General features: G+C 36.7%; 1 protein-coding gene across 3 annotated transcripts in view; it reads left to right on the top strand.

Moving 5' to 3' along the window:
* SETX (senataxin) overlaps positions 1-27912 on the top strand; it is a 69280-nt gene that overhangs the window by 16415 nt on the left and 24953 nt on the right. For 2 of the 3 annotated variants that reach the window (XM_045563693.1, XM_045563694.1), the window contains exons 6-15: positions 1269-1488; positions 2228-2347; positions 5122-5293; positions 5426-5513; positions 6027-10205; positions 16414-16513; positions 19510-19683; positions 21746-21978; positions 23209-23376; positions 23926-24082. In XM_045563693.1, the coding sequence (XP_045419649.1) occupies positions 1269-1488; positions 2228-2347; positions 5122-5293; positions 5426-5513; positions 6027-10205; positions 16414-16513; positions 19510-19683; positions 21746-21978; positions 23209-23376; positions 23926-24082 (5611 nt within the window). Of the gene's footprint in view, positions 1-1268; positions 1489-2227; positions 2348-4439; positions 4505-5121; positions 5294-5425; positions 5514-6026; positions 10206-16413; positions 16514-19509; positions 19684-21745; positions 21979-23208; positions 23377-23925; positions 24083-27912 lie in introns of those variants that run through there. The other variant, XM_045563695.1, reaches the window with a different exon arrangement.

Consider the following 27912-nt stretch of genomic DNA (forward strand, 5'->3'; position numbering starts at 1 on the left):
CACGAATATAGAAAATCCTAAACATAGAAATCCTAAACAAAATATTAGAAAATTCAGAAATATAATTTCACCACATTAACAGATCGAAGCAAAAAACAAATGATTGTCTGAATAGATATAAAAAAAACAACCATATTCATGACTAAAAATTCTTAGTGAATTAGAAATAGAAGGCAATTCCACAATCTAATGAATAGCATCTGGAAAAAACCTAGAGAAAAACATTTCTAAAATGACTTAATGAAGTGTTCCCTTTAAAATCCAGAGTAAGACAAAGGTGCTCAGTATCACTCCTTTTGTAAAGTTTGAATTGGAGGTTCTGGTCAATCCAGTAAAGAAATTAGAAAATGAAATTAGAGGCATAAAGATTTGAAATGAAGAAAGGCCATTATTTGCAGTACTAAGATCATTTACATAAAAAAACCTTGAAGCATCTCCAAGTTATACGAAGTAGGAGCTTAATATGACTAGTTGTAAGATGTATTTATAAAAATCAGTTGCATTTTTGTACACAGGCAGCCAACTATTAACCTATAGTAAAAAATGTTTTCATTGAGTACACATGTAAATATGCATTTATAACATAAAGCATTTCATAAAACTTAACTTTTAGTATGAAGGATATACTCTGATATTTTTCTGATCTATTTTATTTAGTTTTATTAAGACTGGTTGTGATCACTAAACTTTATATTCTCCAAGAAATTCAAAATCACTTCCCTATGCTATTCTGCCATTTAGAATGACCTTTCATTTCTTTTGTGATTCTTCTTTCATGTTTTCATTCCTTTTTTAAACATTCTGTTACGGAAAATTATAAACATATCAAAGCAGAGAGAATATATAATGAATCCCCCCCCACGTATCCATCAGTTAGCTTTATCAATTATTACATGGTCCACCTTCTACTCCCCTTTGGATTAGTTTAAAGCAAATCTCAGACATTGGTGTACTTCATCCATAAAATATTTCAGTATGTGTTTCTAAAAGATAAGAATTTTTTAAAAAATTCCATTGTTCCACCTAAAATAATAATTCCTTAACATCATGTTTCTGGTCAGTGTTTGAATGAAAATGATTGTCTCATAAATTGTTTATTGGGTTAGTTTGTTCAAATCAGGATCCAATGAGGTCCATACATTGCTTAATTAGTATCTTTTTCATGTATACATGTTTTTTCAAATCTGTACAGAATTCTATTTTCTTATTCATGTTTTTTATGTAGACCGTTACTTGTTGAATGAAGTAATCATGTGTTACACATTTAGGTTCGACGCTGGGCTATCCTGACTGCAAGAAACTTGGGAAAAGTGGACAGAGATGATTATTATGACTTACAAGATGTTTTAACTTGCCTTTTTAAAGTCATCGAGTTGGGGCTTTTAGAAAGTCCAGACATTTATACTTCTTCTGTCCTTGAGAAGGGTAAACTGATTCTTCTGCCCTCACACATGTATGATACTACCAACTACAAAAACTATTGGTTAGGTGAGTATTGTTCCTATAAGAGGCACATTTTCAAGCACTGACAAATGAATCTTTTGTTTAAAGCAACATGAGATTAACAAAATACTAGCGTAGTAGTTGACTTTAATAGGGGTCTGATTGTTAATACCTCTTTTCTAATGTCTAAGATATTTCCTGGTAGAGTTGCTAGCATTGTTTTGGGGTTCCCCCCCCACACACACACACACAAACAGCTTTTATTACAGAAAAGGAAGAAACTGTACAAAGTGAAAGTGAAAATACATTCCAAAGAGAGAGGAACAGGTCAGTCTCCACGAGCGGAGAAAGACCTGCTAAAATTGTGTACAAATTCTGTGCTGACTCAAAATAGTTATACCCTATTTCATTGATTCCAAGTCTTAAGGTCATGTGTCATAATTGGCAGTGTTTTTTTTCCCACTATTTTAGTGGTATATGAGGTACGATAAATCTTAAAATTGAAGGCATCTTAGATTGTTGAAATACAAGCTATGTGGTAGTTATCTTAGAAATTGTTTTCTAACCAGGCTAGTACCATTTCCCCCTTTTACACTTGAGTCAGTCTAAAATTCTGTTACATGGGAACAGTTGTATATGAATATCTCAGACTTAAATGTTTGAGGAACCGGATACTGTTTTGCTTCGTCTTCCTACCTTATATTTCTTTTGCCAGCTGAGCCAGACAAGCCATTATAATGGTGTTATTTCATTAATTCAAGAAAATTTTAAATGATCTTAACAGGTATTTGCATGTTGCTGACCATTCTTGAGGAGCAAGCCATGGATTCTCTGTTGTTGGGCTCAGACAAGCAAAATGATTTTATGCAGTCAATACTTCACACCATGGAGAGGCAATCAGATGGTAATAAACTTTACTTGCTAAATGTTTTTGAGTCCTGGGTTCATGATGCTCTTTTAAAATGCTAGTGTCACTGCAAGAATTAGTGTATGGTATGAAGTAAAGAAGAGTTAACTTTTTTATGGTTTAGGTAAGAGATTCAGACTTTCAAATCAGAAAGAACCTTTAGAGTTTAATTCAACACCTTCTATTCATAGAGGAAGAGACTAAATGAACCCCACGGAAGTTAACCTACTTTTTCGTGATGAAAACAATTAGTGGTAGAATGAAAACTAGAACCTGTGGGAGACCTATTTGTAATGACATGGTTGGTTAACATTGTGGGGAAAGCCTCTGTCCCATGGTCTCCCTTTGTCTGCTGCTTCATTTCTTTGTGGTTCTCATTGTCCAGTACAGCAACTGCCAGCCACATGTGATTATTTAAATTTAAATTAACTAAAATTTAAAAATCACTTTTTAGTCCCACTAGCCATATTTCAAGGCCCAATAGCCACATGTGTCTGGTGGCTCCTATATAAACAGTGCAGATACAGACTGTTTTCATTATCATAGAAAATTCTCTTGGACAGTACTGTTCTAGATAGTCTAGAAAATGAGACCTAAACCTTGTAGTCATGTTTATTATTAGATCCTGACCTCCTTTTGCTTATGGCTGTGTCAAGCTAATCATGAAGGATCTTTACTTAAAATAAGTATTTCTAATCTTACCTTCTTTATGAAGGAGTGAGTTAATAAAGACCAAAAATGTCAGATCCTGTGAAAACATAATGAATATTTTTTCCCCTTCATTCATTTTTTCTTCAAGCAACTTGACTGTGGATATAAACTCATTTATGGGAGATTCTAAAAAATTTACATTAATGTTATTCTTTTTTTGATGGCATATATTTCCTTGCTAGATTATTCCTGATTAAGATTATTATTCACTTAATTCGCTAGTATTTAATGCATAAATTTTTCATTTCTTTCCCTGTGCCTAATTGCACATATCATGTATAATTCTATCCCTTCTGTTAATCTAGCTCCCTTACCTTCTTCAAAATGTGAATCACCTCTTAAGAAACCTTTCATAACCATCTTCACCTGACTACTTTCTTCCTTATTTGAGAGCTTGCTAGACATAAGGCATTGTATCAGCTGCAGTGGAGGATACAAAAATATATGAGAAAGTCTGCACAAATGGCTGTGATTAGAAGGCAGAGTCTGAGAGGTCTGAGGGAAGTAAAGTCACAGGTTCTAGGGTGACTAAACAAAATTATCATTAACTGGAAGAAGAGTTAGAGCACTTGCCTCAGAAGAGTACCATATGTGATTAAATGGGGAATGTTTAACAGAGGAGGCATTTAAGCTTTTAAGGATGGATGGGATTTTGGTAAGTGGTGCAAATCACAAAGGCATCCTGTTGCTTATTTGGGAAAAAGCTGGTGATCTGTTTTTGCTAAAGACAGTGGATGGTTATGGGAGTATGAAAAATAAAGCCAGAAAGAAATAATACAGCAAGATTTAAGTTTTTTTTTTTTTTTTTTTTTCCTTTTTTGAGACAGAGTCTCACTCTTTTTTTCTGGCTAGAGTACGGTGGCATCATGATAGCTTACTATAACCTCAAATGCCTGGGCTCGAGCAATCCTCCTGCCTTGGCTTCTGGAGTAACTGGCACTACAGCATGCACCACCACACCTGGCTAACTTTGTCTGTTTTTAGTAGAGATTGGGGTCTTGCTCTTGCTCAGGCTGGTCTTGAACTTCTGGCCTCAAGTGATATTCCCGGCTTAGCCTCCCAGAGTGCTAGGATTACAGACGTGAGCCACCACCCCCTGCCTTTGTTAAGCTTTTGACTGAGACTTTAGACTAAGGCTATATTGAAGGTTAAATTGGATGAAAGTTGATAATAACAAAGCCATGTTGAGATAAATTGGATGAAGGGTGTGTATCTTGGCTTATGCATTAGCTAAGGGATTCAGTCCTTTACACGAGCTGCATGACACACAAAATTCAGGATTGTGCTGAAGAAGAATTTTTTGTATTATGGGCCTCATTTAAATGTGTAAATAACAAGTGTCTCTTTCTCTTTCATTTTCCCCTCTACTTCTTTTCAGTTGTTTATTGGAGGATAGGAGTATAAAGTTCTGGGAGGGGTTGAGGAGCCGAGTAGAAAAGATTGTTTCAGGTATGGCAAACAGTGCAAAGAGGTTGTGTTTACCAGACTGTTCCATTGCCCATTTAACAATTTTTCCCTATTAAAAAGTTTTTTACAGGGGCTTCAAAGTATTGCTTGAAAATATTTTGAGAGGCTGGGCACAGTGGCCCACACCTGTAATCCTAGCACTCTGAGAGGCTGAGGTGGGAGGATCGCTTGAGATCAGGAGTTGGAGACCAGCCTGAGCAAGAGCGAGACCTTGTCTCTACTAAAAATAGAAAAAATTAGCTGGGTGTGGTGATGCGCACCTGGAATCCCAGTTACTTAGGAGGCTGAGGCAGGAGGATCGCTTGAGCCCAGGAGTTTGAGGTTCCTGTGAGCTAGGCTGACACCACGTGGCTCTAGCCCAGGCAACAGAGCTAGAACAATCTGTCTCAAAAAAAACCAGAAAAATATTTTGAGAATTTGCCAGCTTTTTAAAAACCTTTGTCTCTAAGGATTGGCAGTGCTTTACTTTAAATGACTTGCTGCTTTGCTTTTAATTTTGTTGCTAACCAGATAAAGAATGCTTAATTCTCAATATATTTTAGTGCATTTTTCTAATTGTTTTGTAATTCTGCCATTACTTTGTTGTATTTCAGATGATAGTGTGGATCCTTTCTGGCCAGCATTACATTGTTTCATGGTGATTCTGGATCGCCTGGGATCCAAGGTCTGGGGTCAACTTATTGACCCCATTGAGGCATTGCAAACCATTATAAACAATGTGAGCTACAATCGAGAGATCCAACACATACGGAACAGTTCTGTGAGGTCAGTTCAATTCATGTCAGGATTTAATAATAATCTCTGTAAGGAAGTGTGTTGTAACTGACTTCATAAGAGGGTTTTTTTTTCTTTCTTTTCCTTCATTTCAGTAACTTCTGTTTATTCTTATTATTTAAGGACCAAGTTAGAACCAGAATCATATTCGGATGATATGGTGACTTGCAGCCAGATTGTATACAATTATAATCCTGAAAAGACCAAAAAGGTATAAAACACTTTGAAAATTCAGGTGATATTTTATTGCCTTTATATTGTATAAACAGTGTTTACATAATTAGTTGAATTGCTGATTTTATTAATATGGTATGTAGCTGTCTTAAATCACCTGCTACATAAAGGTCTTCTGATTTCACAGATGTATTGTACATGGGGGAAAAATGGACTCTACAGTGTGTACACTTTGGAAAATTTATTTTCTAAGTGCACTTAGGGAAGATGAAAAGTTAATGGGCAGATAAGTGGCATGACTAGAGATCAAAACCAGCTAATGGAAGGCCAGATTACATGAAGGTGGTGTAAATTTGCCTTTTCATGAAACTTTAATCTCAGAATTCAACTTGTGTTTTCAATTTCTTGGGTGGTATGTATATTAAAAATAATACATAGTAAACCAAAATAGATGTGTTGGGAAGATGTATTTTCTTTTTTACAACTTAAGTATTAATGCTATCATGAATGGTGCTTGTTTATCTGAATGTCAATATTTCTTTCATTTTAGGATTCTGGATGGAGATCAGCCATTTGCCCAGATTATTGTCCTAACATGTATGAAGAAATGGAAACGTTAGCCAGTGTACTTCAGTCAGATATTGGTCAAGACATGCGTGTTCATAACAGCACATTTTTGTGGTTCATACCTTTTGTTCAGTCCCTCATGGATCTTAAGGATTTGGGTGTGGCTTACATAGCAGAGGTTATTCATCATCTGCACTCCGAAGTCAAAGATGTCCTCAACCAAACAGATGCTGTGTGTGACAAAGTCACTGAATTTTTTCTTCTAATTTTGGTATCAGTGATTGAACTGCATAGAAGTAAAAAATGTTTACATTTGCTATGGATTAGTTCCCAACAATGGGTGGAAGTCGTCGTGAAATGTGCCAAGCTTCCTACCACAGCATTTGCACGGAGTTCTGAGAAGTCATCTGGAAATTGCTCCAAAGGAACAGCAATGATATCATCACTGTCATTGCATTCAATGCCATCTAACTCTGTACAGCTTGCTTGTGTGCAGCTGATTAGAAGTCTCCTTAAAGAAGGTTATCAGCTTGGGCAGCAGACTATTTGCAAGAGATTTTGGGATAAGCTTAACTTATTCCTTCGGGGAAATTTATCTCTAGGTTGGCAGTTGACTAGTCAGGAAACCCATGAGTTACAAACTTGTTTAAAGCAAATTATTAGAAACATAAAATCAAAAATACCTCCATGTAGCACTTTAGTGGATCTGACTCCTGCATGTAAAACCCCTCCTGCATCTTGTGATAAAGAAGAAAGTGAACAAATAGAGAAGAAGTCTATAAAAGACATGCATTGTCTAGAAAACTCCAGCCCAACATTTTCTAAAGAACTGATGAAAGGTGACATATATCAAGTACCAGAAAGTATATCGATCAAAGCAAGTAACACTGTAAAAGAAGCGGATAATGAGGAAAATTATAGGAAGGATTTGAAATTAGAAGATCATCGGTCAGTTGAGTCATGCTTAAAGCAGGATAATAAAAGCCTTTTTATTGAAAAAGCTCAGGATCAAATTAAAATAAGTACAAGGAAGCAGAAGTCTGTAAAAGAGAACTCCTCAGTTACCCCACAGAATTGTACTTCAAGAAATGGTCAAGGAAGAGGAAGTGACAGAAAAATAATATCAACTGAATCTCTGGAAAAAGTGTCCACATCAAATGCAGGTTTATCTTCCAAGGATGATGCCCTTGGTAAAACCTCAAAACCAAAAACCAAGACACAGAAGAAAGATGACATCTGTACAAAGTTATCACATGTAATAAAGAAGCAACATAAGAAAAGAACTTTGGTCCATAATGCTATCAATTTAGAGGAAAACCTGACTACATCTGACACTGAGAGTTTCTATTCAGGGAAAGCTACAGAAGTTCAGAAAGGGGATGGCTTTATACACAATCTATCTTCAGACCCTGATGGTATTCCAGGTGCTAATAAAAATGGAGAACAAAAATCTCAAAATAGCTTATTACTGAAAAAGAAACAAGTAAAAAATGAAGAGTTAGATATTTTCTGTTCCCATGAAAACAATTATAAAATCCAGGAACGTCATCCTGATCAAGATTTGGTCTCATTTACAGAAATGACCGATATTTTAGTGAAGAAAATGTCTCCCTTTAAAGCTCCGGTGACTGTAGTTGAATCGAGAGAGAAGGAAATGAGTAAGAGTACTCTGGTTTCTTCTAACTTGACAATAGAGCAGGCCCCTGGCATCAGTCCTAAGTCTGAAACCTTAACAGATTCTCAGATAGACAGAGATCTCCACAAATTATCTTTAATGGCTCAAGCCAGTGTTACTAAGTTTCCATCAGATTCAACTCAAAAAAGCTCATCCCAGCTCCAAAGAAAAGTGAAAGATGAAAAAAGATGTTTTACAGCTAACCAAAATAATGTTGGAGACACTGGCTGTGGACAGGTTATTATTATTTCAGATTCTGATGATGAAGATGAAGGAATTCTGGGTGGTGAAAAACACACGAAACAGGACAAAGCATGCACGGAGAAACAATGTCCAGAGCAGCATGTTTCAGCAGTTACTAGTAATGTGGAAAAGAAGCCAGTAAAGAAAGAACAAACAAAGTCTCTTCTGCAGTTTGAGGATTCTGATTCTCAGTTTTTTGAGTTTGAAAGTCCATCTGAAGTGTTTTCAGTTTGGCAAGATCATAAACTAGACAGTTCGGTTCGAGAGGATGAGAAAAATTCATGTTTGACTCACATGACTAATACCACAAATATTTGGGATGATGATACAGATTATGTATCTGAAGAGGTTATTAAAAAAGTAGCAGAAGACATTGAAGGACACACAGAAGCACAGAGTAGTAGTATTTCTGTTGAGGAATTTCGTGAAACTGAAGGGAAAAAACCTAAGAGAAAACGATTTAGAAAAAAACCAACGGTTGAAGATCCTGTAAGCCCTTCATCATCTGTCAGAAGTGAGGACCAGTCTCATATTCTTAATAAGAGAGACATTCCTGAAAATGATTTAAAAAAAAGTAGAGACATAAAGACTATAACTCCCAACTCAAGTATTCAGAGAGCCACTGTGGTTTCCCCAAGGAAATCTTCTCCAAAGCTTTGTACTTGTCCAGAACCCGTTAGGAGAGTCCCACTTTCTAAAACTAAGAAAGCACATTCAGATACCAAAAAAGGACAGACTAAAAATTCAAATTACATACGTTGTAGGACATCTCCTGCAATAGTGCCACCAAAGAAATTTCGCCAGTGTCCTGAGCCAACCTCAACAGCTGAGAAACTTGGTCTGAAAAAGGCTCCTCGTAAGGCATTTGACTTGTCCCAGCGATCTTTAGAGTCTTTAGTTCAATTACGTGATTATGGCAAAACTGTTGGTGTAGTTGATACTGGAAAAAAGACTAAATTAATTCCTCCTCAGGCTCTTTCTGTCAAAAATAATAAGAAACTCCTAACCAGTCAAGATCTTCAATTTCAAAGGCAGATAAGACACAAATCACAACAAAATAGACAAGGGCTCTTTGATTATGGAAGTACGGATGCTACAAGAGCAGGGCCACATACAGCACAGAATTCTGACACATTTGTGCCAGAATCTGATAGGTCAGATTATAATTATACAGGAGGAACTAAGGCACTTGCTAACAGTAATGGAAAACAGTTAATAAAATGCATGTCTGCTGAACCAGAAACCGTAAAAGAAAAATATGTTTCTCAGGCAACTGATGATGCTTGTCTTTTGAACCAGTGTGATTCTGTAGTGTTAAATGGAACACCAACAAATGAAATAATAGTCTCTGCTTCAGAGGACCCTTTAGCTGGAGGGGATCCAATAATACCTCCTATAGAGCTGGCAACTTTGAAAGAGGGAGAATCTGAATCCAATAGTGACATAGAGGAAGATAATTTATTTTTAACACAAAATGATCCTGAAGATATGGATTTGTGTTCACAAGTGGAGAATAATGTTAAACTCATTGAAGTAGTTCATGGAAAAGATACAGTTCAGGTAGAAGTTCCTGTAAGTTGGCCTCAGTTGGAATCTTTGAGTGGCACAAAGTGTAAATACAAAGATTGTGTCGAAACCATGAAAAACCAGAGTGAATACTGCTCAAAGCACTCTGAAGCCAAAGCAGCAGATGAAGATGTATTTCGTAAACCTGGCCTGCCTCTTTCTGCATCTAAACCTTCAAGACCTTCCACTACTAAGATTTTTAGCTCAAAAAGTACTTCACGAATTGCTAATCTTTCCAAGTCTTTGGAAAATGCTACAGCACTTTCACCAGCTCTAAAAAATAAGCCAAATGGGGTACAATCTATTTTGAAAGTACCACAGACAGCTCCCATAGTATCTCAGAAGCCAGTGGAGGAAATGAAGAGTTTGTGCAATATTCTTCATCCTCAGACTCCAAATAATTCTAACAGGCAAGGTTACAAACTTCTGTTTGGTGAGAACAAATCTTTTTCAACTTCCTCTCCAGTAAACATTCTGTTATCATCTCAGTCTATCTCTGACACCTTTGTTAAAGAGGTCTTAAAATGGAAGTATGAAATGTTTTTGAACTTTGATCATTGTGGGCCGCCTGCAAGTCTTTGTCAGTCCATCTCAAGACCTGTGCCTGTCAGATTTCAAGATTGTGGAGATTATTTTAATGTCTTTTTCCCTTTGATGATATTGAATACTTTTGAAACAGTAAGTATATGTTTCAGTTGTACGCCTTTCCACATTGTTCACGGTGGTTTTCTTTACCATGCTAAGTAATAGAGTACAGTTAAAGTAATTGACCTTTTTGATTTAGATACTGCTTTTAACGTTCACGTTGAACAGACATTTGTACCAGCCACTGTTCTAGATGCTGGCGATACAGAGGAAACACTTGGAACTTCTGTCCCCTGAAGCTTTATAGGTACAATTCAGGGTGCTAATGTACCAAGTCCAGAGGTAGCACAGGAAGAATTGTTTATCAATGCACAGGTAAGGGAAGACTTCTCAGAGGAGATAGTCTCCCGTCTACATTTGTTTTGTTTTTAAGTAAAATAGACCTTTAGTGTAGTTTTCTTGAGGAGGTGACAAAGGTAAGTTACATTGAACACAAATTAATAAATCCGAAATTTCTCTTTACACATCTGACTTCCCAGTTTCCTACTCATCAGAGCAGTTGCCGTCTCACTGTAACTGCCTCCCCAGTCTCAACACATCCTAGTCTGGTTTTTCTCTCCATGCTCCCTTTGACTAGGGTTGACAAATAATATAGGATTCCTGGTTGAATTTGAATGTCAAAAACAGCAAATAGGGTTGGGTGCAGTGGCTCATAGCATGTAATCCTAGCACTCTGGGAGGCTGAGGTAGGAGGATGGCTTGAGCTCAGGAGTTGGAGACCAGCCTGAGCAAGGGTGAGACCCCTTCTCTACTAAAAATATTCATAGAAAATTTAGCCGGATCTGGTGGTGAGCACCTGTAGTCCCAGCTACTCAGAAGGCTGAGGTGGGAGGATCACTTGAGCCCAGGGGTTTGAGGTTGCAGTGAGCTATGATGATGCTGCTGCACTGTACCTGGGGTGACAGAGTGAGACTCTGTCTCAAAAAGAAAAAAAATAAGACAGCAAATAATTCTTCAGTGTAAGTATTTAGTGCATTTTAAAAGGTGTTTTCAAGGCAGGTAAGGGATTAGGAACAAATTTTTACTTTTTCAGATTCCTTAAAAATTCCCCACATGCAGTAAGACTCTTAAAATCAATGGTGTTGAGGTAAATATTCATAAATTAATTCACTTAATAAATATTTGGGTGCTCAGTGCTCTTACAGGCCTGGGAGGTAAAGTGGCAAACAAGACAGATGAGGTGTCTGCCCTCTGGAAGTGGCCATTTCAGATTGGTATAAAGGCTCCAAGTGTGACCTAGAACAAAGGCAACAGGGCACTTTTAGATGGAAAGATCAGATCGCTTCTGTGAGTAGATGGTATTCACGCTGACATCCAACTGAAGAGGAAGAATTAGCTTTGGGAAGTATGTTCCAGGCAGAGTGGAGTGTATAGACACTATGATAACAACATAGCTTGATGTGTCGAAGAGAAGGAAGTGTATTGCACAAAGGGAAGTCTGCTGCAAAAGAAGATAAGCAGGTGAATTACTGATACTGCACTTGGTGGGAGAAATGGCTTCTATAAAGCCTGAGTCAGTGCATCTTTAAAATGTACTTCATGTTGAATCTTTTGTATCAACTTATGCCCCCAATTTTAGCCAGTGTTTTAGAGTTGCTTCATTCTTGCCTGGAAAGCACTTAAATCCCTTAGAAGTTCAGAGCCTTTTTAAGGGGGGACACATTTCTGATTTTATTTTTCTTTGAATTAAAAGGTATTAATATTTATATATTCCTTTTTCACATTTTTTTCTTTTCTGGACATATTTATTTATTTATTTTTTAAACAGAATGAGCACAAGTTATGTATGTACACTAAGTTTAAAAATAATCAAATACTTCCACAAGACCCATTATAAAAAACATCAGGCATCTCTCACTTCCCCAAGTAACCATTAATTCGATTTTTAATTGATTCTTTTGAAATTTCCTTCCATATTTCCAAATAACATGCCTGTATTAAGACTTCTTGATTTTCCAGTTTTAGGCATTTTCTATTAGCTTCCTGCTTCAGGAGGTACTTGCTCTTCCCAGCCCAGCCTTCACGCACACCATTCCTGTTCCCCCATCCTCATTGTGGGAGTTTCTGTTGTTTTGATTGTGTGAAAGCTATCCTCAGCTATGTCATGTAGTGTGCTATAACTACTTTTCCTTTCTTTCCCAACTGTTTTCCCTGGATTTGTTATTTTGTGTATTTACTTAATTTTCTATACACTTGTCACTAAATTCAGACTCTATTTTGAATGTGTAAATGTCTCATGATCAGGCATATCATTTATTCTATAAATTTCTTCTTTGTGTGGTATATGACAATTTTCTGAAAATAGCTGCCATCCTTATTCTCAGGCTTGCATTTTCTTCTTCCCTGGGTTGGGTCTCTGTCTCCTATATTCCATGTCATCTTCTTGGTCACTCAGGTACGTCCTTCAGGCTTCCTAAGAAAAAGGGTATGTGAGAGTTAAATTTTTGAAACCTTATATGTCTTAAAAATTTCTTCAGTTTTCTCATTTTCTTTTATTTTTTCTATCTTTTATTTTCTTTTTGCTCTAGTCTTTTTTCTTTTTTCTTTTTTTTTTTTTTTTTGAGACAGGGTCTTGCTCTGTCACCCCCGCTGGAGTGCAGTGGTGTGATCATAGCTGACCTCAATCTTGAACTCCTGGGCTCAAGCGATCTTGCCTCAGCCTGCCAAGTAGCTGTTACTATAGGCGCACCCCCCACCATGCCTGATTAATTTTTTTCTATCTTTAGTAGAAAGAGGGTCTCACTCATACTCAGGCTGGTCTTAAACTCCTGACCTCTAGTGATCCTCCCACCTCATCTCCTGGAATGCTAGGATTATAGGCGTGAGCCACCAGGCCCAGACTTTGCTCTGTTTTCTAGGAGGTCTTCTCAACTTTTCTCCCAAATCTAATTAATTTTGTTTAGTATATTTTTAGTTTCCTAGAACTCTTGTGTTCTGACTATTCCTTTTTATAGAGTCCTATTCTTATTTCATGGACATGATATTTTTTATTAGCTGAAGTTTATTAATGATAATTTTAAAGTCAGCCAAAAGTTCCCTGTTAATTTTAGTGTCTGTAGTCCTTTTTGTTAATTCCTTTTTCATATGGCTGATTTCTGGTGGCCTACTCACATTTAAGAAAAGAAGATTAGAAAGTAGATTTTGAGCATAATTCTTAGTAGCCAAAAAGTGAAAATGACCCAAATGTCCATCAGCTGATGAATGGATAAACAAAATATGGTCTATCCATATGATGGAATACTTACTACTCAGCCTTAAAAAGGAGTGAAGTTCTAATACATGTTCATTGATAAACCTTGAAAACTTTTTGGAAGATAACTATGCTAAGTGAAAGAAGTGAGGTGCAGAAGGTCATGTATTACATGATTCCATTCATATGTATTGTCCAGAATAGGCAAATGTATAGAGACAGGAAGCAGATTAATAGGTGTCAGGAGATGGGTGGAGGGGGAAATTAGGACTAACTGCTAGTAAATATAGGGTTTCTTTTGGAATAATGGAAATGTTTTGGAATTAGATAGTGGTGATGGATACACAACATAGTGAATAAAACCATAATACTAGAAATCACTGAAGTGAACATTTTAAAATGGTGAATTTTATGTTGTGTGAAATACATCTGTTTTTTAAAATTTTATATAAAAAGGATAAATTTGAATAGCAACAGGTTAAAAGAGATACTTAGGAAAACAGATGAAACCTTCAAATAGTTTTACAAAAATGCTCCCCTTTATGATTGCACTGTGGAAGTCAAATGTGATCCGAAAGTGCCATAGCATGGTAAAACCCAACATTACTCTCATAATATTATTGATATTTTGTGCTTAGGTGCAGTTGTCTATATTTTGCTATATATAAAAGATTTAAAAAACACCAGATACTCTGAGTGAAAAAGGGTAGGCTTGTTGACCATTGGGGCTTCATTAGGAAGCCTTCTGTCAATAGCTTTAGTCTTTTTTTTACCTTTTAGGTTAGAGTTCCCAAAGAAGAATCTTCAAATATTTTCCCTAGAAAGTATAGGCCTGGCTGGGAGCTGAGTGTGGGAAGAGGACTGGGATGAGGGTATGAAACAGAGGAGAGGCGTCTTGGTGCTCCGCTTATAAACATTTACTTAATTCCTTTTTTTTCAGTATAGTATCCCCATTTTTCCTGCTGTCCCCAGGGTCAGAGACTGTATTCTCTAGAGACTGAATCTCTATACTCTTTTGCTGAGATCAATCTCCCTTCAGCCATCCTTCTAAAAATATATTGTTTCCCAGTTGAAGTTCAACTTCTTGGGCTTGCTAAGGTAGTTACCATTCATTCATCTGCTTTCCACCTTCCAAAATTTTGATACTCCCCTCTCTTGTGTTCTCTTTTTCCTAATGAGTTAATCCTGGTTTTAAAGATCCCTTTGGTGTTTTAGTGGGGTTTCAGGAAGAGTTAAAGGAAGTGCATGTGTTAAATCAGTCTACCTTGAAGTTGCCTTGATGTTTTACCTTTTTCTTTTTTTAAGCATAGAATTTAAACAATATTGGTTTAATATTTCTAGTTTATACAGGCCAGTAATGATTAGTGGTATTAAGATACCTTGTTTAATTTTAATTTTTAGTCTTTCTAATAAGCTCTGGGCTGTGGCATCAACAACAACCCTGGACCAAGGGTTGTTGTAATTTGATGCAATTTAACTTTCACTTTGTTAATGGAATGCTGTAGTGGTATGGACTCTGTTCACAAAATTTTGGTTGGTATCCTGCTTTGAACCTGAAATGTAATGTTTGATTATTCTGTTAATATGTCTTATTGCAGTTAGAATGTAATCGTTTTTTCTTTTGCTCTTTGTTTATACATTAGGATGCATTTAAGAGCTTTATTGTGGTATAATATACCATAACATAAAACTTACCCTTTTAAAGTATACAAATGAATGGTATTTTAGTAAATTTACAGAGTTGTACAGCCATCACCACAACCCAGTTTGAGAATATTTCTGTAGACCTAAACCAATCCCTCGTGCCCATTTGCAGCCAAACCCCATTCCTACCACCAGCCCTTGGCAAACACTAATCGACCTTCTATCTCTATAAATTTGCCTTTTCTGGAAATGTCATATATACAGAACTGTACAATATGTGGTCTTTTGCATCTGCCTCCTTTCACATCATAATAATATTTTAGAGGTTTGTCCATGTATTAGTATTGCTAAATGAGAGATTCCATTGCATGGATGTACCACATTTGTTTATCCATTCATCAGTTGATGGACATTTGGGTTGTTTCCAGGTTTTTGGTGATTGTAAATAATGCTGTGAATAGAGAATGTATTTTTGAAGATAATTTTAGGGACTTGCCATATTGTAGAGTATTCTGGACATAAAATTGGATAATAAAAGCTGATCATAACTGTTGTGGACCAGAATCTGACCTCATTAGTAAATAACACAAATTCAGTGTTCTTCCCCTCCCCCCCTTTTCCATAGCATAACCATTGTGGAGTCTTGATTGGTTAACTGTAGTGTGGAAGCAGCTCATCACCAGTAGTCTTTGATGATAAATTTCATCAGAGGAACTGAAGGCCAATTGTTGATTTAAATAAGTAATGAGTAAACTGTTACATTTAGATAAAACCCTTCTTAGGGCCCAAAAGGTAATTTGTTAGTTTTGTTAAAAATAGAAATGTAATATGACTTATTTACACTAGTAGTCTCCTTTCTAAATTTGGGGTTGGGGGTAGTCCTCTTTACTTCTCAGAAGATCCTCACAGGTATTTCTGAGTTTGAGGCTTTGGCAAATTGGGAAGTGGGTACAGAGTGTTCTAAAAACTGGCAGGATGACATGTTGGCGAGAAATCCCAAAGTTTGCAACAAATCTAGGTCCTTTTGGACTTGTGAGATGGTCTGGTTGGGAAGTAGCATTCTACCAGTACATTCCAGCAGTGCTTTATACACTACTGGAAATGCTCTACATCTGCAGCAAGGAGTATAGTAACTACAGGTGGCTTTTGAGCACTGGAAGAGTGGCCAGTTTGAGGAATTTTTAATTTTTAAGATTTTAGTTAAATGTATATAACCAAATGTAGTTAATGGCTACTGAATTGGTAAGAGAGTTCTAGCCAGTTTCATTAAACTGTCACAAATTAAATTTTAGTTTCTGTCACCTCAGTTCTCTGGTTTTACAGTTGCTTGCTTTGGAAAATTTTGCTATTTATTATGGCTTTCCAGAATGTTTTTGCTTTCTTAATTTGTGTTTTTGCTTTATATAGGTGGCTCAGGAATGGCTCAGCTCTCCAAATAAAGAGAATTTCTATCAGTTGCATTTACGAAAATTTCCTGCTGATTATAAAAATTGCTGGGAGTTTATGGGTAAGATCTTTCTTATGCAACTTGGAATATATGATACAGTAATTGGAGATTTCTAGTTAAGAGATCATCATCATTTAAATTTTGGGGGACATAGGTTTTCTAAGCTGAATTTGCACCCTCTTACAAGAATATGTTTAAAATCTTAATGAAGATGATTACTGGGACAATTATGAAAATAAAATTCCTGGTTTGTCCCCCACTCTGTAATTAGAATTCCACAAGCTGAAGTGTCAGTGGAAGCTAGGAATGAGAGAGAGGGTGCATGGAGGGGCTTGGCAGGAGTATTGCAGTAATAGTCTTAGCATCTGTCTTCTTGTTTCACGATTGGTCTGAGCCACGTATCACTATTATGTACTAGTTAAATACACGAGACATTCAGAACTCTTAAAAATGAAATGCATAAGTCATCTTTTATCCCCACCCCATCCATCCTACTCTGTATATCCGCTTAAGAAACAAATGAACGTGTGTGTGTGTTTTTGGGAAATGTACTACATGTTCATTGTAGGTCATTTAGATAATAACAGCCAGAAATAAAATAAATATCACTCACAGTTCCCATTATCTAGAGATAATTCCATTAACATATTAGTATGTATCTTACTGCCAGACTTTCTGTTCACCTGTATGAAGTATGTGTGTCTGTGTGTGTGAGAGATGGGATCATTTTAGTTATTTGACATTTTTCATTCAGTCATTGAGTAAATATTTATTTTATGCTTGATAGTATATGATTCCCAATGCAGAGTGTGTAGCTGTGAACACAAAGTTCCTGCCTTCATGAAGCATACATTTGACTTACTATCATTTAATATATTGTAACTGTCTTCAGTGTTATTAAATAATAACAGTATATCATATTTAACAGTTGTAATTATTCCATTGTAACCATATTCTGTAGTTCATTTAACCAATATTTCTAGTTAGACATGTACTTTATTTATAGTTTTTCACTATTATAAACACTCTGAATAGGTCCCTTTGCTCTCAAACTATATGTACATCTTAAGACTTCTGATTCATATTGTCTGTGACTACCAAAAGGAATACCATTTTCACTTCTAACATCATGTAAGGATGTGCATTTCCCTCATTTGCTAATTGAGACCTTTTACCAGTTTTATATATGAAAAACATGTGTCTCATTTAAAGTTGTAGTTTTTTGTCCCCAAATGTTTACTGGTTCTTTGTATTCTTGGGGATATGGTTTTAATTGCCTCTTAATGTTATTTCTTCTTTTTTTTTCCTGTTAGGAATATTGTTTTCTTCTTAATTTGTATGCATTATTGCAAGTTTGAAGATTTTTTTCAGTTTTATTATTTGCCATTCCTTTTTTTTTCTTCGTGTCAGGGACAGCGTCTCACCATATTGCCCAGGCTGGCCTCAAAACTCCTGGGCTCAAGCAATCCTCCTGCCTCAGCCTCCAAAGTAGCTGGAACTACAGGCCTATGCCACTGTGTCCAGCTAATTTTTTCATTTTTGTATTTTTAGTTGCCCAGCCAAATTTCTGTCTATTTTTTAGTAGAGAAGGGGTCTCACTCTTGCTCAGACTGGTCTCGGACTCCTGAGCTCAAGCAGTCCTCCCACCTCGGCCTCCCAGAGCGCTAGGATTACAGGTGTTAGCCACTACGCCCGGCCTTGATGACCATTTTTTAATTTATTTTTGTGTATGATTTAATGTAAGAATTAAGGGGCTTTTTGCTTTTTTTAAAAAATAGATACCCAGTTTTAGTGACATTTGTTGACAGAACTTTCCATTCCCCATTGAATAACCTTAGCACCTGTGTCAGAATATCAGTTGACCTTGATTGCCAGTGTATTTTTGGACATTTCGTTCTGTTCTTTTTGTCTGTGTATCTATTTTACACCAATACCACACTCTCTTGATTATTGTAACTTTATAAGAAGCATTGAAATCCTGTAGTTTTAAGCCTTCTAGTTCTGTTCGTCTTTAAAAAGTTTCTTTGTATAGTCATATAAATTTTAGAATCAACTTGTCAATTTTTATAAAAATGGCTACTAGTATTTTAACTAGCATTGCTTTGAATTTAAAGATTAATTTGGGGAAAGCTGACATTTTAACAGTATTGAGTCTTAGTCCTTGAACTTAGTATATTTCTCCATTTATTTAGGCTGTCTTTAATTTCTCTGATCAGTGTTTTGTATTTTTCAGGGTATAGTGCTGGATTTGGTGATTGGTACTGAACTTTGTTTTATGCCATTGCTTACTGTATTTTCTCAGTCCCATTTAGTTTATGACTATCTTTTCCCTCTTGTTTGAAATGCCATCAAAGTTCCAAAATTCTTATATGTATAGTCATGCATTACTTACATTCTGAGAAATATGTTGTTACATGATTTTGTCATTGTGAGAATATCATAGAGTTTACTTATGCAAACCTAGATGCTATAGCCTACTGTACCCCTGGGCTATGCAGTACGGGGTGTTGTTCCCAGGCTACAAACCTGTACAGCATGTTTACTGAATACTATAGGCAGCTGTAACACAATGGGAACTATTTTGATATCTAAACGTAGAAAAGTACAGTAAAAATACATATAACATTATAGTCTCATGGGACCACCGTTGTATATGTGGTCCATCATTGACTGAAATGTCATTATGTATTGCATGACTGTTCTTGGATCTGTTTTTGTATTTTCTCCTGGGATTTTGCAAGTGGGGAGCAGACAAGAAAGTCTCTTGATTGAAAACCAGAATATATGTCTAGGAAAGAAAGTATATTAGCTACTTTTCAATATTATGATTTTCTCTATTTTGCCTTTGTAGCAGTTTTTAAGAAAAGTTTCATAAATCTGTAATTGATATTTTAAATTTTTCATTGGATTATATTGCTATTTTAAAGTACATACAAAGTCTACTAGTGCTATATACCTTTGAACTTAAGTGCAAGGATTTAATTTCTTTTGAGTTAATCTTACTTAAAATAATTCTGTTAGAGTTGTATAAATTTTGACTTCTTGTTGTTTCATAGTTTATTTGGAGGAATGTGAACTGGCTAAACAGCTACATCCAAAGGAAAATGATTTGGTGTTTTTGGTTACTGAGAGACAGAATGGAGAGAAGAAAGATATAGAGAGAAATTGCATGCAAGATCTCCATGAATATCATTGTGGTTATGTTCACAAGTTTCGCCGCACTTCAGTCAGTAAGTAAATAATGAGACATTAACAAGAAATCTATCAGATATAAGCTCTTCTTCTCATTTACCTCAAAATTGTGGTTTACCAGCCATGTATTTGATAAACATTTATGAAACATATTTTTGCTGTTTGTTGACAACTTGCCGTTCAGAGTCCCTTTCCTAGTTTTTCTAGACTCATCTGGAAAAGACCTCGTATTTATTCCTATAGCCTTATGATTTAAAAGCTTTCTTTTGTAATGTCCTCCTCTTCTGGTACATTCCTCCGTCTGTCATTGTGTTTGCTATAACCATCTGTTAACCACTTGCAAGCCATCTGTTATATCTTAAATCACATCCCAACCTTGGTTTTGTGGCTAATTACTAATGAGAACATAAAACATAAAACTTATTGTAAGGTAGCTTAAGGAATCTACTATTTTATTTATTTATTTGTTTATTTTAACTTGGACAACTCTGGAAGGAATCTGCTGTTTACATCACTCCCATTCACTAGATTGTAGGGACTTCTCTCCCTAAGGTAACGTAATAACAAAAATGTTACAGGTGTAGTAGCTCAGGCCTATAATCCCAGCACTTTGGGAGGCCATGGTGCAAGGATCACTTGAGGCCAGCAGTTGGAGACCAGCCTGAGCAACATAGTGAGACCTCATCTCTACAAAAAAATAGAAAAATTAGTGTGCCTGTAGTCCCAGCTCCTTGGGAGGCTGAGGCAGGAGGATTGCTTGAGCCCAGGAGTTTTGAGGTTGCAGGAGCTATGATGACACCACTGCACTCTAGTCTGAGCAACAGAGTGAGACCTTCAAAAAAAAAATAGCAATAAAGCTCCTTAGGGCAACGTTATGCTGCATTGTAACAGGTGTGCTGTGTTTATTAGCATAAACAGCTTAATTCTTTGTGTAGAATGCATTTAGAAGAGTTCCAACAGGGATATATGGATTATTCTTTGCTTTTGGCTCTTGCAAACAATAACATTTGTCAAATTTATAGTTCTGAGGCAGTCTCCTTCCCTGAACTACTCATGGATCAAAACTATCTATTTGATATCTCCATTTGGAGACCTGTTGGATATTTCAAACCTACTAGTCCAAAAGTAAACACTTGATTTTCTGCCTGACATATGCTCTTTCTTTAGTCTTTCCCATCTTGTTAAGTGGGGCCTCCATTTTTTCAGTTGCTCAGGCCAAAAACCTTGGGATCATCTGTGTTCCTTACTTTCTCTCACACCCTACATCTAATTGATGAGCACATCCTCTTAACTCATCCTTTGCAGTAAATCCAAACTCCAGTCCCCACCTCTGCATCCTGGCCCAAACTACCATTCACTTTTACCTAGATTATTGCAGTAGCCTTCTAAGTGGCCTTTTTGCTTCTGTACTTTTCCCATTGCAGTTTTTACTTTGTTCTGCAGTAAGAGTGATTTTTTTAATATGTAACATGGAGCTTGCTACTTCCGTACACACAGCTGCCCCATGGCTTTCTGCCTGCCTCCGAATAGTGTCCAGAATCGTTACTGTGGTCTGCAGAGCCCTATAAAGTACAGGCCCAATTTAACTCTCTGAGTTGCTTAGCATTCTTCTCTCTATTTTTCCTTCCAGCCATATTGGCCTTCTCCCTGTTCATAAAGTACTTCTGACACATGTGTGCCTTAGGATCTTTGTGGTTGCTAATTCTCTGCCTGTGGCACTCTTTCCCCCTTGCTGAGGACATAACAAACTCCCTTACTTCAAGTCTCTGCTCCAGTATCATGTCGTCAGGCTGCCCTTCGCTGACCAGCCTGTCTGCCTCTATCCTCCGTCACTTCCTTGTCTACTTTCTCATAACATTATTGCCATCTGACATGTTTGTTTCGCTATCTGTCTCCCTCTTCTAGAAAATAAGCCTCTGGAGGACAGAACATTCCCTGGTTCTTAGGAGGCATTCAGTAAATAGTTTTTGAATGAATTTTTAAAATAATGTATCATACAAAAAATGTAAGTTATGAAATACCTAGCTCTGAATTATCTTTTTAGCTGGACAGCATTATTCACTGGTAACTGAAATTGCTTTTTCTCCTTCTTGATAATAGTGCGTAATGGGAAGTCTGAGTGTTCCCTTTCCATCCAAACTCAGGATAACTTGCCAGCCAATTTAAATGAGCTTGTGAAGTGTATTGTAATCAGTTCTCTGGTAACTACACAAAGGAAATTGAAAGCCATGTCTCTCTTGAATGGTCGGAACCAACTGGCTAGAGCTGTTCTAAATCCAAACCCCATGGACTTCTGTACAAAAGATTTACTGACTACAACGTCTGAGAGAATTGTGAGTGATAAAAAGAAAATTTTATGTCAGGATGTTGAAGCATCATGTTGTTAGCTACTACATACAACAAAGATACATTCACTGTGAATGCATAGTTTAGTGCTAGGTTTTCTTTAATATTGCAGAGTATGTAATTAGGTTGGTCAGCTTACTTCAGGAAAAGGTACAATACAGTAGAGTTGAAGGTATACTGGAAGAGCAATGTTAAAACGTTAAATCAGCACCCTACTTAAATGTTCATTAGGTGATAAAGTTCAGCAGTAGGGATCTCAGGGCTAGTAGTGTTAAATTTGTATTTGAATGATTGATGGAGAATTGACTGGTATTATTGCAAAGGCAAAGATGAAGTTGTTATCTTGTGTGAACATGTTTTTTTCACTGTAGGAGCAGTGTATAAATTCCAGGAAATTAACAGGGAGAAAGGCAGAAGAAAACTAATATTTTTCGAACCCCTGTGATGTGCTAGGCTTTCCTGTGCTTTATCTCAGTCAGTTCTCACCTTTTTAAAGGAATCCTAGATTTAATGAATAGCAGAGACTAAGACTTAGAGAGGTGTTAGGAGTTTATTAACCTAGTTTGTAATTTAACCTGAAGTTTAGGCTAGGCATGGGATTACAGGCTCACACCTATAATCCTAACACTTTGGGAGGCTGAGGCAGGAGGATCACTTGAGCCCAGGAGTTCAAGGTTACGATGAGCTATGATTGGGCCACTGTTCTCCAGCCTAGGGGACAGAGCCAGATCCTGTCTCTGGGAAAAAAAACAAAAAAACTGAAATTTATTTAGGCTTAGATCTGACCTTGAAATCTGTGCTTTTTCCACTATATCACATTGTGTTGGGAAAGAAATAGTCTTGGAATGTTTTTGCTGTCCAAGGAGAGAATTAACTGAAATGGAAAGAAACAAAGAGTAAATAGAAGAAAAGTATAGATTATTAAATGCAGTTTGTTGTGGTCATCTTTGTAAGAATCACAAACAAAAATATAGATGTGGTACTTGTAAGTATTTGAACCCGACAAGCACTGATTAGTAATTAGTAAGTAATTAGGATTCCTTCTAACAGGAAAGTGGTTTTTAGATCAAAAGTCACTTTGAGGTCTTACCTGACCATAACCAAAGCTTTTACCTGACACAGATTGGAAGAAATTTGAATGGATGTTTTTCATTATCTTCCTCTCATGTGCCACTACAGAAAGAACAACTCATTCTCATAAATGTCTTTTTATATAGATTGCCTACTTAAAAGATTTCAATGAAGACCAAAAGAAAGCGATAGAAACCGCATATGCCATGGTGAAACAGTCACCATCAGTTGCCAAAATATGCCTAATTCATGGACCACCTGGAACAGGAAAATCAAAAACTATTGTTGGCCTCCTGTACCGCTTGCTGACAGAGGTAGGTGTAAGTGAAGGCACTGGTGCTGTGGACTGGGCACGTCATTGTACTTTACTTGAGTTAACTGACATATAAATAGATATTGAAGTGCCTTTTCCCCTTTTGTGTGTATTTTTGATACCGTGTAGAACTGTATGAGAGAGAAGAATAGCAGAGAGACGGAAGGTTCTAAGTACAAAGAGTAGAAAATACTATCTTGCGTGAAAAAAATCCTAAGGACTAGAATGGTGGTCTTTAGGCTTCATTATAGGTCACATCTAATGCCAGGAAACTGTCTTGAATGTATTCCTGGGCTATGTTTTGGTTGGATTGAGTATTGATTATAGTGAGTGGTTGGTAAAGTAAGACTCAAAGCAGTTATGATAAAATTTTATGCCAGAGTAATTTTAATATCAATGTAAGATATAAATGCTTTTATTTATTCTTAACTTCATTATGGGAACTTTCAAATATACATGGAAGTGAAGAAAAACTGTAAAACTATGTAGTAGAGTTCATCAGTATTTTTTTGTGTGTTTGTTTGTTTGGTATGTATTTGGCAAATTGTAGAACCAGAGGAAGGGGTCTTCAGATGAAAACTTCAATGCCAAAATCAAACAAAACCGTGTCCTTGTGTGCGCACCTTCCAATGCAGCTGTGGATGAACTTATGAAAAAAATTATCCTTGGATTCAAAGAAAAGTGTAAAGACAAGAAGAATCCTTTGGGTATGATACTTACATGGGTTTCTAATTTGTTTTTGTTTTCCATGTTTAGTGTGAGCAGCTTTAAATAACAAAGAGCAAACCAGTCCTGGTAATAACTTCTCCTTGGGGCTGTGGCCCATATGTACTTGTTGATTCATTTAGCACATATTTTATTGAGCATTTACCTGATGCCAGGCACTGTACCAAGTACTGATTTTTTTTAACAGTGCAGCCTTCAAGGAGACATGCAGTCTAATGAGGAAGAGGGCAGGTCAGGGGACAATTACAGCATAGAGTGATAAGTTTCATAATAGGGTTAAAATGGGAGGTGTTTTCAGATACCTCAGAGGGGCTCTTGATTCAGTCTTGTGAGAACTAGGGAAGGTTTGTGGAGGAAATGATGTTGAAGATGAAACCTGAAGAGCAAGTAGGAGTTAGCCACGGGAAGTGGGGGGTGAGGGAGGGAGGCTTGAGCAGGGATTACTAGAAGTAAAAAGGACCAGGGCCAGAGAATGTTGAGTGGTTCAGTATAACTAAAATATAGTAAGCTCCACAAAGGCAGGGGTTTGGATTGGTTCACTGCAGCGTCTCCAGTGCCTAGAACAATGCCTGGCAGTTAATTGAGGCTCAGCAAAGCTTGGATGACTGAAAAGTCCTAGCACAGTAGGGGGTGGTGAACGCGGATGCTTTCAGTAAGCACGGGCTGTGTCTTTTGTAGTCACTGAGTGCTTCTTACCATGTGTCAGCAACCCTTGAAGTAATCCTGTGAACAAGGTACTGACCCTCCTATCTGTGTTTTATAGGTGGGGAAACTGAAGCTTAGAGATGTTAAATGCACTATAGGAATAACTTTCTCCAGTAGAACTAGTGAAGAGCATTGCCAGAGATGATTCAGGACACTTCAGGGAAGATGGAAAATTATTTCTATTTACTTAACCTTAACACTCTTCATACAGCTCATTTTGGGTTATGACTTTGTATTAGACTGCTTTCCTAAGCTCATGTGTCTTGTCTTCCCTGCCAAATTTTATTTTCTGTAAGGATACCTGACAGTGCCTTTTATCAATTAGGATTAGATTTGGTTGCAAGTAATAGGTACTACAAATACAGTGGCTTAAATGATAGACGTTTCCTTCCTTTGTGTTCAAGAGCACAGGGATTTTGGGACTAGGACCAGAGTTACTGGTTTGGTGACTCCGCTTCGGAGTCTTTGGATACCCAGGCTCCTCCTATATGTTGCTCCCCCATGTGTGGCCTTCATTTCTAAGTGTGCCTCCTGGTCAGGGTAGCTGCTCCAGCTTCAGCAAAGGGGAAAAAAAGGTGAAAGAGGGGCAAAGGGAGCATACTAGTCATATTTTAAGGAAGATTCCTAGATGCTTATGTCCTCTTGGCCACACTCTGCTTATGTCCTCTTGGCCACACTCAGCTACAAAAGAGGCTGAGACATGTCATCTTTATTCTGAGGGATCAACACGTTTTTCCTTTTAACTACATATGCATTACCTACATGTAGAATCCATTTGTTTTTTAACGCCAACAGTACGTTGTCTGTCTGCAGCTCTTTTCACTTGCCGTTCGTTACGTTTGAGAAATTGATGATTTTATGTATCATTAACTGCTAGAGGGTGTTTCATTGTATGAGTGTGCAGTTTATTCATGATCTATTCATAATTTAGCTTCTTTTCAATTTTTTATTATTTCAAATTTTATTACAGTGAACATTCTTATAATTGTGCATATTTCTCCAATCAGGTATAAAAATGTTTACTGCCATAGATAAATGAATTATACTGTAATACTATGTAACAGTTAAAAGGAATACCCTAAAACACAACGTTCTTAGTCATGTCTCTTCCATATACATGCAGCTTTCTAGGGCAGTGCTTCTCAAATTGTGGATTGTGACGACTAATGCAGTGGTCCCCAACCTTTTTTGCACCAGGGACCGGTTTCATGGAAGACAATTTTTCCATGGTTGCGGGGGAGGGGCAGTGCAGAGCTCAGGCAGTGATGCAAGCAATGGGGAGTGGCTGTAAATAACAGATGCAGCTTCTCTGGCTTGCCTGCTGCTCATCTCCTGCTGTGTGCAGCCCGCCTCCCTGGTACCCATTTCCTAAGTTTCATAGAAGACAGTTTTTCCAGGGGATCGGGTGGGGGGCTGTAGTCTGCTGCTCAGTCCCTAAGAGGACATGGACCAGACTGGTGCTGGTCCATGGCCAGGGGATTGGGGACCACAGTACCAATGGATTGTAAAATCAGTTTAGGGATACCAGGATCAGCATACTTTAAAAAGTTAAAATACAACAGAAGAAAATAGACAAGAACAGAGTATAAGCAGTGAGGGTAAATATAGGTTGAGTATTCCTAATCTGAAATGTTCAAAAATCCAAAACATTTTGAGTGCTAATATGATGCTTAAAGGAAGTGCTCATTGGTTTATTGAACAGTTCAGATTTCAGATATTTGGATTAGGAATGATCAACTGACAGATATAATACAAATATTAGAAAGTCCAAAATATCCAGAATTGGAAACACTTCTGGTCCCAAGCATTTCAGAGATTAGGGATACTCAACTATTGTTTTGTGAAATTTCTTTCCGTTGTGCATGCATATGCGCACATACGTGTGCTGGGTTTCAGTGTAAAGTGTACTTTGTAATATAGGTCAAGGTTAGAAAGTGTTTGTAAAAACACTGGTTTCTAGCATATGTCCAGAAGTGAAAATGTGGGGTTGAAGGTTTTGTACATCTTTGGTTTTCTAGGTAGTGCCAAATTGTTCTTGAAAGTGGTCACACCATTTTATACTCCTAAGAGCAGTCCCTGTGTGGTGTGCAGCTGGTGCAGTTTTGTTTTTGTTTTGTTTTTGCTTCTTCCTTGTTCCTTTCATGCGTTGGTGCGGTTTTGCTTACCTGTCCCTGGCACCATGAGGTTAACCACCTTTTTAGGTGTGTTGACTCCACAGCAGGGTCAGGACTAGGATGAGGCAAGTGAGTGTCTAGGTTGGATTTTTAAATTAGAGAGTAGTGATACCTTCTGTGAGTGAAGAGAGCTTTTTCTTCTTCTTCACCACTTTCATTTTACACTTCGTTTTACTACTTCTAGTGGTCCTGAGTGTCCTTTAAGAAAATGCCTTTGACATCTCTCCATTATTATATATGATGTTTCTCGGTTTTGTATTTTTATATATTTTTTTTGTATATGTATACATATATATGCATATCTCCTTTATCAAGTTAGAGTTCCTTTCTCATTAAAAGAGTTCTTATCATAAATGGGTGTTGAATTTTATTGCATGCTTTTTTTTCTTCCATTGAAATAGTAATGAAGTTTTTCTTTAATCTGTTACTATGGTAAATTACAGTGTTTCTCTGATGTTAAAATAGCTTTAATTCCTAGAATAAGGTCAACTTGATCTTGTATTATTTTTAACACATTGCTAAATTGCTAATGTTTTATTTAGGTCTTTGAAATTAGTGTTCCTAAATGAGGCCAGTCTATAATTTTTCTTTGTCCTAATAGCTTTGTCTAGTTTTAGAATTGAAGTTACATAGACTTTAAAAAATGAGTTGAGAATGTTTTTATTTGCTGGAATGTTTTGTGTAAGACAGATTATCTGTTCCTTGAAGGTTAATTTGTTACTAGCATTGTTTTATTTTATATTTTTTGTCTATTTTTTGACAGAATTGGTACATATTTATCTACTGTTTTAACGTCATTAGTAGTTACATCTGTCTATGCAAATTTTCTAGTTTTGAATGAGTTTCACTAATTTTTTTTAAGAAAAATTTCTACTTCAGCTAAGGTTTTTGTATATATAGGCATAAAATTGTTCATTGCATTCTTATTTTTA

This window comes from Lemur catta, chromosome 10 (genome assembly GCF_020740605.2).
Source record: "Lemur catta isolate mLemCat1 chromosome 10, mLemCat1.pri, whole genome shotgun sequence".
In the NCBI taxonomy this organism is placed as follows: Eukaryota; Metazoa; Chordata; class Mammalia; order Primates; family Lemuridae; genus Lemur; species Lemur catta.